This window comes from Xenopus laevis, chromosome 3S, assembly GCF_017654675.1.
Source record: "Xenopus laevis strain J_2021 chromosome 3S, Xenopus_laevis_v10.1, whole genome shotgun sequence".
NCBI classification, from domain to species: domain Eukaryota; kingdom Metazoa; phylum Chordata; class Amphibia; order Anura; family Pipidae; genus Xenopus; species Xenopus laevis.
In genome coordinates, this window is record NC_054376.1 from 662,664 (window position 1) to 675,630 (window position 12,967).

General features: G+C 43.5%; 1 protein-coding gene across 1 annotated transcript; it reads right to left on the minus strand.

Moving 5' to 3' along the window:
- Positions 1-2,881: 2,881 nt before the first annotated feature.
- Positions 2,882-8,451, minus strand: sult6b1l.S (sulfotransferase 6B1-like S homeolog). Its single transcript, XM_018254651.2, has 6 exons — positions 8,221-8,451; positions 7,870-8,066; positions 7,531-7,657; positions 5,782-5,876; positions 5,387-5,573; positions 2,882-3,947 (listed from the first exon to the last, which is right to left on the minus strand). Exons 1-6 carry the CDS (start codon positions 8,357-8,359, stop codon positions 3,832-3,834), a joined length of 861 nt encoding a protein of 286 aa, XP_018110140.1. The 5' UTR covers positions 8,360-8,451; the 3' UTR covers positions 2,882-3,831.
- Positions 8,452-12,967: the final 4,516 nt, after the last annotated feature.

Here is a 12,967-nt window from a genome sequence, read left to right on the forward strand (position 1 = left end):
AAATAAAATGTGGGGTGACAGGCGTGAGGCCACTTGTGGAATTAAATAGCAGTGTGTTCTGCTCTGTCCCTGTGTATTTAACACTGATGTCTCCAGACCCCCAGTATAAAGACACAAGGATCACCCTATGACAATACAGAGGTTCTTACCTTATGTTAATTAGGTGCTCAGAAATCCCCCTCCAGAATGTTTTTGTACAAAATGATCAGTATTTGAGTGTTTGGGGGAAATTGCAGAATGTTACAAAGAAGAAATTGTCTATAGAGCAGTAAATAGAAGTTTATTTATATTTCCTCAGATTTCCAACCTTATACAATCAGATCTGTTGCTTGGGGGCCACATGAACATTAGAAATCTTTCATATTATCAGAGGGGAAACTGTTCCTTATAGGAATATATCAGCTGCCCAATATCATCAGACTGGAACGACTGTATCATCCAGTGTCACTTCTCTTGATGTAACGATGATTGAGATCATTTCATTCTGTTCTGTGTATAATCCCTACAATCCAATAATCATAACGAATTCCCCTGCAATTAACCCCGGGCCTCTGAGTGTTTGGATCATAATTGAAGCTGCACTGAGTAAGCTTGGCCTGTCTTGGTTCCAAATGATAGCAGCATTACTAGGGATAGCAGCATTACTAGGCCACGCTGGGTGGCATTGTATCTATGTAGAAGTAGTGAGGATGCATTGGGTGGGATTGTATCTCAGTAGAAATAGGAGGCCACGATGGTTGGGATTGTATCTCAGTAGAAATAGGAGGCCACGATGGGTGGGATTGTGTCTCAGTAGAAATAGGAGGCCACGTTTGGTGGGATTGTGTCTCAGTAGAAAAAGGAGGCCACAATGGGTGGGATTGTGTCTCAGTAGAAATAGGAGGCCACAATGGGTGGGATTGTGTCTCAGTAGAAATAGGAGGCCACGATGGGTGGGATTGTGTCTCAGTAGAAATAGGAGGCCACAATGGGTGGGATTGTGTCTCAGTAGAAATAGGAGGCCACAATGGGTGGGATTGTGTCTCAGTAGAAAAAGGAGGCCACGATGGGTGGGATTGTATCTCAGTAGAAATAGGAGGCCACAATCGGTGGGATTGTATGTCAGTAGAAATAGGAGGGCACGGTGGGTGGAATTGTGTCTCAGTAGAAACAGGAAGCCACAATCGGTGGGATTGTGTCTCAGTAGAAATAGGAGGCCATGATGGGTGGGATTGTGTCTTAGTAGAAATAGAAGGTCACAATGTGTGGAATTATGTCTCAGTAGAAATAGGAGGTCACAATGGGTGGGATTGTGTCTCAGTAGAAATGGGAGGCCATGATGGGTGTGATTGTGCCTTAATAGAAATAGGAGGCCACGATGGGTGGGAATGTGTCGTAGTTGAAATTGGACTCCACAATGGGTAGGATTGTGTCTTAGTAGAAATAGAAGGCCATGATGGGTGGAATTGTGTCTCATTATAAATAGGAGGTCACAATGGGTGGGATTGTGTCTCAGTAGAAAGTGAGGCCATAGAAGTCTCAGTAGAAGTGGGGAGCAGATAAACAGCGAATATTTCAGACATTTCTTGATTTAGTTCTGGGATAATATGAAATGATATAAATTCTCCTCTCCAATTGCTCTGTCAGTGCGGGGAGAGTCACTTTCTCTTTAATTCAGGAGAAATGTGACATTTACATGAAAGGAAATTCTAGTTAAAGGAGAACTCCGCCCACAAAAGAAAGAGACAGACAGACACTTCTTTCAACAGCAATGGCATTTATACACAATTTAACCGCACATTTTGTTGCAGGAGCCGGAGAGGAACGTGTCTCTCGTGAGTCGCTCATATCACACAGCTGGGTCTTTACTGACACCTGGTGCTGACAGTTAGTGCTGACACTTAGTATGTACTGAGTTTCTGTTTAATGTCCAGCCTACTATTTACAACTCCCAGCATCCCAGGAGCGGAAGGTTGCAGGGCATTATTGTCAATATTGACAAGTCCTCTCTTACTTTTCTCCTGTTTGCCATCATTTTAGTTCTTATTCCAAGGAGGGTCAATTGCAACTGTCAGCTGCCCTCTCTATAGAGAATACTGGCAACTGTCACCTGCTGAATTTCATTCAATTTGCAGCCGCTTCTGCCACTTCACATTCCATTTGTGCCCTGGGTACCCCTGGAACTATAGCAGGGTGACACCCCAATGTTTCTATATATCTGTAACCTTGTTATGAGCTAAGGGGGCCCAGTCTGAAGGTCAGTTAGGGGGAGATTTGGGGTGAGTGCTTATTTGTACCCTGGGTACCCCTGGAACTATAGCAGGGTGACACCCCAATGTTTCTATATATCTGTAACCTTGTTATGAGCTAAGGGGGCCCAGTCTGAAGGTCAGTTAGGGGGAGATTTGGGGTGAGTGCTTATTTGTACCCTGGGTACCCCTGGAACTATAGCTGGGTGACACCCCAATGTTTCTATATATCTGTAACCTTGTTATGAGCTAAGGGGGCCCAGTCTGAAGGTCAGTTAGGGGGAGATTTGGGGTGTTTATTTGTACCCTGGGTACCCCTGGAACTATAGCAGGGTGACACCCCAATGTTTCTATATATCTGTAACCTTGTTATGAGCTAAGGGGCCCAGTCTGAAGGTCAGTTAGGGGAGATTTGGGGTGAGTGTTTATTTGTACCCTGGGTACCCCTGGAACTATAGCAGGGTGACACCCCAATGTTTCTATATATCTGTAACCTTGTTATGAGCTAAGGGGGCCCAGTCTGAAGGTCAGTTAGGGGGAGATTTGGGGTGAGTGTTTATTTGTACCCTGGGTACCCCTTGAACTATAGCAGGGTGACTGTTACCCCATTCTTTCTATAAAACCCCCACTGATTTGAATAATAGACATTATGTGAAGAAGTTGTATAGTTTATTCATTGCATAAAACAGTACAGTTTACCTTCACCCTAGTGGTGAGTATATTGATGCGACTCACAGAAAAACAACACAACTCACAGCTTTGGATTGACACTTATAAGGGACAGGCCTGAGGGTATTGCTCTAGTTTTGGGACTCTCTGTTATTGAAAGAAACATTATCCCTGCAATGACAAGACAGAAAGTGAATGCAGAGAGTCCAAGTTAAACAACAATTGTGCCCAACAGCGGATGCTAAATGAATGTTATGTAGCAGGGGAAGCAGATTACTGAGCACCGCTGGCTTCCTGCCTTGTATAATGGGGGAAGATACAAGGCGCACCAGTTCTTTCCTATAGGTGTCTATTAGCTCTGTAGTTTCTCTGCCTCAACCAGGGAGGCTCCATTGGCAGCAGAGCCCCCCGTTTCTTTAGCAATGGGGGCTTCAAACCAGCCACTTAAATGTCGGCCCTCAGATAATAATGAACATTTGTTTGTCCGTCACAATTAGGATGGACTGATTCTTCCCCTAAGGATAAAGTGCTTTTCATTTCTCTGATGAAGAAGAACCTTCCATCTAATTAGTATTAAACTCGTTACATACATCAGCTCTAGTACTGATCTACATTGTTACAACACAAGGAACATTCATTACAATCAGGATTGACATTTAGATAGACATTTCCCTTGTACCGCAGAAGAAATGGCCATAGGAATGGGGCAACAGGTGGGATTGGGGGTCACCAGCATAAGGAAAGAAATCGATAGGCGACTCCGGCAGCCATTTATGAATCAGCACACAGAATAAATCTCTGACCCTTCATGTTTGGGGCCTTTCTCATGATTTTGGGGGTGCAGAGTTTTCTGCCAGGGATTGTAACATCTCACACTTGTTTTGTCTCAGATTTACAGGGATTTTGTAACAATCACTATTAGGCCTCATTTTTATTACTCGTAGACAATGTTCTTGGCCAAACAACTGGAATCCATCTTTGCCTTGTAGAGTTCATCCAATAATCGGTTCTGTTTTGGCGTGAAATATTGTTTCCAGTCACCAACGGCCCCTGAAATAGAAACAATTTATAGGATGGTACTTACATGAAGAAATTCCCCACTGATCAGTTCGTGTTCATTAAATGATCAGGAAAGCTGATCATTCTTTATCCTGTCCTACATTTACCCTGTTGCTCTACTGTCTCCATCTTGTCCTGCTATTTCCATCTTGACCTACTGTCGATATCTCGCCCTATTATCTCCATTTTGTCCTACTGTCTCCATCTTTTCTAGTGTCTCTATCTTGCCTTACTGTGTCCATCTTGTCCTACTGTCTCCATCTTTCCTTCTGTCTCCATCTTGTCCTCTTGTCTTCATCTTGTCTTACTACTGTCTCCATCTTGTCCTACTGTATCCAGCTTGTCCTACTGTCCCCATCTTGTCCTACTGTCTCCATCTTGTCCTACTTTCTCCAGCCTGTCCTACTGTCTCCATCTTGTCCTAATGTCTCCATCTTGTCCTACTTTCTCCATCTTGTCCTACTTTCTCCATCTTGTCCTACTGTCTACATCTTGTCCTACTGTCTCCATCTTGTCCTACTGTCTCCATCTTGTCCTACTGTCTCCATCTTGTTCTACTTTCTCCATCTTTTCCCACTTTCTGCATATTGTCCTACTGTCTTTGTCTTATCCTACTATCTCTGGCTTGGCCTACTGTCTCCATCTTTTCTTACTGTCTCCATCTTGCCCTACTGTCTTCATCATTTACTACTGTCTCCATCTTACCCTACTGTCACCATCTTGCCGTACTGTTTCCATCTTGTCCTATTGTCTCCATCTTACCCTACTGTCACCATCTTGCCGTACTGTTTCCATCTTGTCCTATTGTCTCCATCTTGCCCTACTGTCTCCATCTTGCCCTACTGTCTCCATCTTGTCCTATTGTCGCCATTTTGCCCTACTGTCTCCATCTTGTCCTACTGTCTCCATCTTGCCCTACTGTCTCCATCTTGCCCTACTGGCTCCATCTTGCCCTACTGTCTCCAACTTGTCCTACTGTCTCCATCTTGTCCTACTGTCTCCATCTTGTCCTATTGTCTACATCTTGCCCTACTGTCTCCATCTTGCCCTACTGTCTCCATCTTGCCCTACTGTCTCCATCTTGCCCTACTGTCTCCATCTTGCCCTACTGTCTCCATCTTGTCCTACTGTCTCCATCTTGCCCTACTGTCTCCATCTTGCCCTACTGTCTCCATCTTGTCCTACTGTCTCCATCTTGTTCTACTGTCTCCATCTGGTCCTAATGTCTCTGTCTTATCCTACTATCTCTGGCTTGGCCTACTGTCTCCATCTTGCCTTAAGGTCTCAACCTTGCCTTATGTTCTCTACTGGCTTCTTATTGCCCTACTATATCTGTTACCAGCTGCTGTTTGCTGGGGGGGGGGTCACTATATGTAGAACCCAGGTTACTGGCTCCTATTTGCAACCTACAAAGACAGAGCTGACCATACCTTTCCTGAAGATGAGCTTCTTGTTAGTTGTCAGAGCGCACACTGTGTGGTTTGGGTCATTGCTCTCTTTCTCCACGTTGGTTTTCATCTCACCGAATGAGGTCTTCTTGCAGATGCCACTGATTTCATTCTCACTGAGATTGATGTTGAGGAAAGAGCTGATTTTTCTTACAGATTTGGGGAGGTCCTGAAGGAAAGAGAAAAAGAGTCCAGAACTGAACATATAGGTAGACCAATAAAAACACTGCAATAGACAGTGATGAATGATGAGTTATAGTAACTCATTATTTTATATTTTTTTCTATAAGTGCCCCCCCCCGAACTCCTGGAATATTTCTGTAGATTTCCAAGTGGCAGAAGAATTAGACATTAAATAGAAATAAATAAAACCTCACCTTCTTCATGGCCTCGTAGTACAAGAAGAGAGTTGACATTTCATTCCTGTGCTCCTCCCACCCCAAGATATGGTCAAACCAGGATCCGCACACAACTGACAATTGAAAAAAAAAAATATATTTTTGTAAAAACACAAAAAACTGCAGTAAATGATAGTCTGTAGATAGAATGTGATACAATTCCCTAATGTTCTGCACGTGACTCTAAAACTTGTTTCCTATGTTAGTGGCGGGTCACTAGAACTACCCACAATCCCAATTTCTAGTGACATCACTGGTGTCCTGGAGTTCCAGACTCTTCTTTGCCCAGTCGGTGTATTTGCTGTATCTGCTCTATGACAACACAGAGTCTTACTAAGAAGTGTAGAGTGAGAATATCTCCACGTGTGGTAACTTATCTTTATTGTCCCTTTCTATTTTATTGCCCTTCAAATAAGCCGATGGAATGTGATAATAGAAGTATTGATGCTTCATACCCAATTTACTCAAGTGATTCCACGAAAAAGGTATTTGTATAGGATATAATTATATGAGCTTGTGGTTATTGGGCTGGTTCAAGTCCAACCTTTGGACTGGGCCCCCTTAGCTCAGATATACAGATATATAGAAACATTGGGGTTTCACCCTGCTATAGTTCCAGGGGTACCCAGGGTACAAATAATCACTCACCCCAAATCTCCCCCTAACTGACCTTCAGACTGGGCCCCCTTAGCTCATAACAAGGTTACAGATATATAGAAACATTGGGGTAACACTCACCCTGCTATAGTTCCAGGGGTACCCAGGGCACAAATAAACACTCACCCCAAATCTCCCCCTAACTGACCTTCAGACTGGGCCCCCTTAGCTCATAACAAGGTTGCAGATATATAGAAACATTGGGGTGTCACCCTGCTATAGTTCCAGGGGTACCCAGGGCACAAATAAACACTCACCCCAAATCTCCTCCTAACTGACCTTCAGACTGGGCCCCCTTAGCTCATAACAAGGTTACAGATATATAGAAACATTGGGGTGTCACCCTGCTATAGTTCCAGGGGTACCCAGGGTACAAATAAACACTCACCCCAAATCTCCCCCTAACTGACCTTCAGACTGGGCCCCCTTAGCTCATAACAAGGTTACAGATATATAGAAACATTGGGGTAACAGTCACCCTGCTATAGTTCCAGGGGTACCCAGGGTACAAATAAACACTCACCCCAAATCTCCCCCTAACTGACCTTCAGACTGGGCCCCCTTAGCTCATAACAAGGTTACAGATATATAGAAACATTGGGGTGTCACCCTGCTATAGTTCCAGGGGTACCCAGGGCACAAATAAGCACTCACCCCAAATCTCCCTCTAACTCTAAATATGTTCTAATGTTCTGATTGGCTACAGGTTGGTCTAGTCCTGGGAATGTTCTGATTGGATATAGATTGATCTAGCCCTGGAAGTGTTCTAATGTTCTGATTGGCTACAGGTTGGGTTAGCCCTGGGAATGTTCTAATGTCCTGATTGGCCAGCAGATTGGTTTAGCCCTGGGAGTGTACTTATGTTCTGATTGGCTACTGGTTGATCCAGCCCTAAATAAAGAATTGTCCTACAAGTTGGCCTAGTCCTAGGAAGGTTCTAAAACTTAGGGACTGCAGTTTGGTCCAGCCCTACAGATGTAATTAACCTGTGATTGGCTACAGTTTGGGAACGGCCATCGTTCATGTTCAATGACTACCATAGAATCAGTTCATATATTCAGTGCTATTTACCTTGTCCATGTAAGAACATGTCGAAGTAAGAATGCCAGGATTCAATGGTGGGGAGGTTGGGGTTATCTTTGTAGTAGTGAAACAAGGAAACTGCTGTGTCTTTTGGGTTTCTTATGATGTAAATAGCCTGGAAGAGAGAGAAATATCCAGTCTTTATAAATAAGGTGCAACAATTGTTAGAACTACATGTTTATTGTATTAATTTCAAATGTGAACATTTTTTACATATACAACTGTAATTTTATTTTTACAAACTTCGTTACCATGAAAACCGTTAATTCGTAGGCATTAATTCCAAATGCGTTCATTGTCCGGATGTTCACGTGATAATTGTCTCACCTTACACTTCCTGTCCTTGAAGTCATTCGGGATCATCTCACAGCTCAGGTGTGTTGGGATGATCCTCCTGGCAGTGATAGAATTCAGTTCCTCAAGCTTTCCCACATCTCCAAACTCAATAGGAGAAGTTATAGAGACCTTGTTGGGGGCTTTGGTGTTGTACAGTTGCTTCAGAATTTCGGCCAGCCAGTGGGTGCCTAGAATGAGTAACGGAAGACTTCAAAATGAGGGCAGTGCTACATGGAAACCCCTAAATCCAATGAATGCATGAGACAGAAAATAGATTTTTCAAATACAACCTTTCAGACTAGTTTCCATCTACCTCTCCAGGGACATGGGAGGACTACTTACCGGACTTTGGATAAGACACCAGCAGAAGGTCATCATCCCTGGCTTGGAAGTTGTTCAAGGATCTCAGCAGATCAGCTGATGATTTTGTTGTGAAGGGAATTCCATTGAACATGTGAATGAGGTCCGACTGGGCCGACATTGTTCTAGGCTGGAGCTGATGTTACTTGTGGGATGCACTGCTGGGATGCACTGCTGGGATGCACTGCTGGGATGCAACAGAAAACTGAACTGAGATGCGGCTTTATATACAACATGACGGGGAGGTGGAATCTCACTGTTTCCCAATAATTTCTGTCGGTCAATAATTAGCAAACAAACTTATCAGCAAGTTTATGGTTCTTTACGACTCCATGTGGTTGTATAAGTATTGACTGCGTCTTCTTGGCCTTAGACACAAGTCAAGCTTGTCAAGTCTCGTATAATATTAACATTTAAAGAAACCCATTTACCTTCTCATTAATGAGCAATCATTATTCTCGTTATCTGGCCATGGCCAAGAATGTCTCTGATAAAAGGAGTAAAATTCAATAAGAAGTGAGAGTGTTGCGCAGGAATGCGGTGGGGCACGATGATATGATGATATATTAAGGGTATCCATAGAAAGCTGCGTCATTCTGCAGTCAACAGATTCACATTTCCCAGCATACTCTCTGTTTCTTATTGAACTACCTGAGTAGTAGACGTACCTATTTTCTTTATAGTTCTGGAAGGGGTCTTATTTGTGTGTAATGTAACCTGCACATTGGATGTTACTCCACTCAGCCAGAAGGCCTTCAGTTTCACAGCCTTGTCCTGCTGGGTGTTCTGTGCTCTACAGGTAAGTAGTACGGCTGGGTGATGTTCTTGAGAATTGGGGTGACTGATGGGACTAGAGGAGACCAGTGGAGTAAAGTGATCTAAGAAGGCTGGATAGACAGATGAAAAAGGAGGGATGGAAAGGACGAGCAGATGGAAGAGAAGAACGTAGGGATGACTATAGAAGTCTATGTAACTTAAAGGGATACTGTCCTGGGAAAAAAAAATTTTTTTCAAAATGAATCAGTTACTAGTGCTACTCCAGCAGAATTCTGCACTGAAATCCATTTCTCAAAAGACCAAACAGAATTTTTTATATTCAATTTTGAAATCTGACATGGGGCTAGACATTTTGTCAATTTCCCAGCTGCCCCTGGTCATGTGACTTGTGCCTGCACTTTAGGAGAGAAATGCTTTCTGGCAGGCTGCTGTTTTTCCTTCTCAGTGTAACTGAATGTGTCTCAGTGGGACCTGGATTTTACTATTGAGTGTTGTTCTTAGATCTACCAGGCAGCTGTTATCTTGTGTTAGGGAGCTGCTATCTGGTTACCTTCCCATTGTTCTTTTGTTTGGCTGCTGGAGGGGGAAAGAGGAGGGGTTGATATCACTCCGACTTGCAGTACAGCAGTAAAGAGTGATTGAAGTTTATCAGAGCACAAGTCACATGACTGGGGGCAGCTGGGAAATTGACAATATGTCTAGCCCCATGTCAGATTTCAAAATTGAATATAAAAAAATCTGTTTGCTCTTTTGAGAAATGGATTTCAGTGCAGAATTCTGCTGGAGCAGCACTATTAACTGATTCATTTTTTTCCCATGACAGTATCCCTTTAAGGATAATGTATGAGACTCAAGGAGGGAGGTCTGTGCTTCATCCTCTCACTCTCGCAAGTACTGTTTCCAATCCATCCACCGCCGCAGCGACTTTTGAATGAATTGGTTCTGTGGGGTTTGAGGTCTTAAGTCCGGAACAGGAATGAGTAGCAAAGGTCTAAATTGGTGATCTAAATCTCAGAAATGCTTCTACAGCACCACATGGCTCTGCACTTGGAATTTATTGAAAATCACTCACCAAGACCCTTGGGTTTTGTATGTTAGACTCACAACCAAGTTTAGGTTTATCAGGGTTGTGATGGAATCAATGGCCCCATTCTCTGTGTTATGGTTTAATAAAATAAAGTGGAGACCTCCCATCTCTGTCACAATATCCGAAGGGGGGATAAATTAGGAGCTGGAATATTAGTCAGTTTGTGGTGGCTTATTAATGCTTGACTTAACGAGCAGCTCAGAGAATTGTCCCAGGTGACACGCTAAAGGGAGGAAAACGAATAGCTATATAGCCAGTGATAAGTAAATAACAGTTGTGCTGAGTAATGGTGTGTGGCACCCAATGTCATGCTATAAAACCAAATATCACCCACAAACCCAACAAGTGCCATTAGAGGAAGGTGTGAAAGGCAAGTGCTGCCGTCTGTACTACAAGGTAGCGCCAAGCTTGGCAGTGAGGGCTTTTATATTCTGTAGACACAATACAAGGCTTTGATAAATCCAGTTGTGCCCAATAATAAATCCTGCCATTGTCCCCTGGCTAACAAGGTTATTCATGCAGGAGAAAGGGCAGATTTTTATAGAGTCAGGGGCAATAAATCAATTAGACATTGTTATTGTCCACACGCCTTCTCTTCTCTATTTCCTAATTAAACACAACCTGTGCCAGATTTGATTCTCCTCAACCTTGCTGGCTTGCACTCATGACTCAGCACAACTAGGTACCGGCTCAGATTCAACACTGGGAAGAGACAAGGAAGGACCTAAATATGGGTGAGTCTGACCCTAAAACATGGGTGGCTCTGGCTGTGACCCAAAATGGCTGCCTCAAATTCTACCTGATCAATGTTCCCAACTAGACTCAATGTCTCCAGATCCCAATGTCCCAATGGGCCATCAAGGGCTCCCGATATCCCTCACTGAAAATCAAAAGGAGTTATGTTATAGACCCCAGGTTAGTGTTAAATGTTGTCTCCTGGGACACTCTATAAGACCCTGCCTTCCTATTAATGTAGAAGATCCCCATAGAACTCTGTCTAAGCCCCATCTATGGCCCAAGCTTTTAGTTGACCTTTTCATGAAGGATACAGTGAGGTAGCACCGCAGGTGTTACATAAAATCGCCAACAGGAGCATTTCATTTGTTACTTTGGAGTCAAGATAAGACGGCTGATGTTTGTTGTCACTACTGAGATACAATCCTGGAACCGCGGGCACTGCACTCTGCACCAACATGATCAATAAATGGGCTGGGAGTTGATATGGGATTTCAGATTTCATCGCTTTGTATTCAGCGAAGGCAACTCCTCTGTTTGCAAACATCTCAATTAGAATCGTACCATTCTGCACCCAGACATGAGGGGCTCATTCATTACTCAAGGGTTAGAGCAGCAGTGCCACTTACATGCCAGACAGAAAGCCCTGCCAACAGAACAGACACACTGAGCTCTAAATTCAGCATGATGTGATGCCAAATATGGACCATACTTTGGCACCTGCTATTATACTGTGTATAATAGCTATTATACCGTGTACACAGAATGGAACCCAAGACCCAACAGACTTTGTGTAGATTATGCCCTGGGCAGAATGGAACCCAAGACCCAACCGACTTCATGTAGATTGTGCCCTGGGCAGAATGGAGCCCAAGAACCAACAGACTTCATGTAGATTGTGCTCTGTGCAGAATGGAACCCAAGACCCAACAGACTTCATGTAGATTGTGCCCGGGGCAGAATAGAACCCAAGACTCAACAGACTCCATGTTGATTGTACACTGGGCAGAATGGAACCCAAGACCAACAGACTCCATGTAGATAGTGCCATTGGCAAAATGGAACCCAAGACCCAACAGATTCATGTAGATTGTGCCCTGGGCAGAATAGAACCCAAGACCCAAAAGACTTCATGTAGATTGTGCCCTAAGCAACATGGAACCCAAGACTCAACAGACTTCATGTAGATTGTGCCTTGGACAGAATGGAACCCAAGACTCAACAGACTTCATGTAGATTGTGCCTTGGACAGAATGGAACCCAAGACACAACAGACTTTGTGTAGATTGTGCCCTGGGCAGAATGGAACCCAAGACACAACAGACTTTGTGTAGATTGTGCCCTAGGCAGATGAATCCTAACTGGCTGAAATCAGGGGCCCCAGACTGATGGACCTGGGTGTAATAAGGGGCCATAAAGCTAAGGGGTATTGGGTGGAAATAGGTGGGAGATGTCACATGTCTGGCTGTTTATTTCTCAGAACAAGGCTGTTTCTGCCCTGGAGGGTAAAGTTTCCATGAAATCTTTTTCTTGGCCAGTGATATGATTGTATAGAATAAAAGGGCAAGTTCCCAGTGACGCTGAAGTCTCTGTGTGTATAATGAATTTATGGCCTTTTATCTGGAAGTTTAATATGAGGTGCACATTACCTTGAAGCGATTAGGAGCCTCTTATCACACTTACATTGCTTTTAGTCAATTATTTCACTACTATGATGGAGGCAGAAAACATTATATTTACTATACTATTAAAGGGCAACTAAAGCTGTACGTTAACTAGACAACTAAGCTTACCAAGACTACTTGCTACACCTCTGCAAACCCAGGGCCCCCACAACAGAACTTTTAGTTATAAAGGATCTGTAGGTTTAGACAAATTTGGATAATTACAGATATTTCCATATAAACATCCCCTAAATGCCCCTGTGCCCAAGGATTCGTTTGTTTTGGTCTCAACTTTCTCAGGGAAATAATGGGGGGCCGGGGTCAGTGTTTCTACTCATTTTCTGTGTCACTTTTACTTATTGGATAATTATATAATGGGTCCCTGCTCTCAAATTCATATAGATCTTGCTGTAAAGGAAAATATACTCTGTCTAAATGTGTTGGGTGTCGCCAGGAACTGAAAAGC

Bases quoted from the DNA above. Each gene is read 5' to 3' on its own strand.
- sult6b1l.S (XM_018254651.2), bottom strand. From the start codon at position 8,359: ATGTCGGCCCAGTCGGACCTCATTCACATGTTCAATGGAATTCCCTTC. The intron at 5,877-7,530 runs GTAAATAGCACT...TTCAATTGTCAG, and splicing joins CATGTTCTTACATGGACAAG to TTGTGTGCGGATCCTGGTTT. The intron at 3,948-5,386 runs GTATGGTCAGCT...TTTCTATTTCAG, and splicing joins GAAGCTCATCTTCAGGAAAG to GGGCCGTTGGTGACTGGAAA.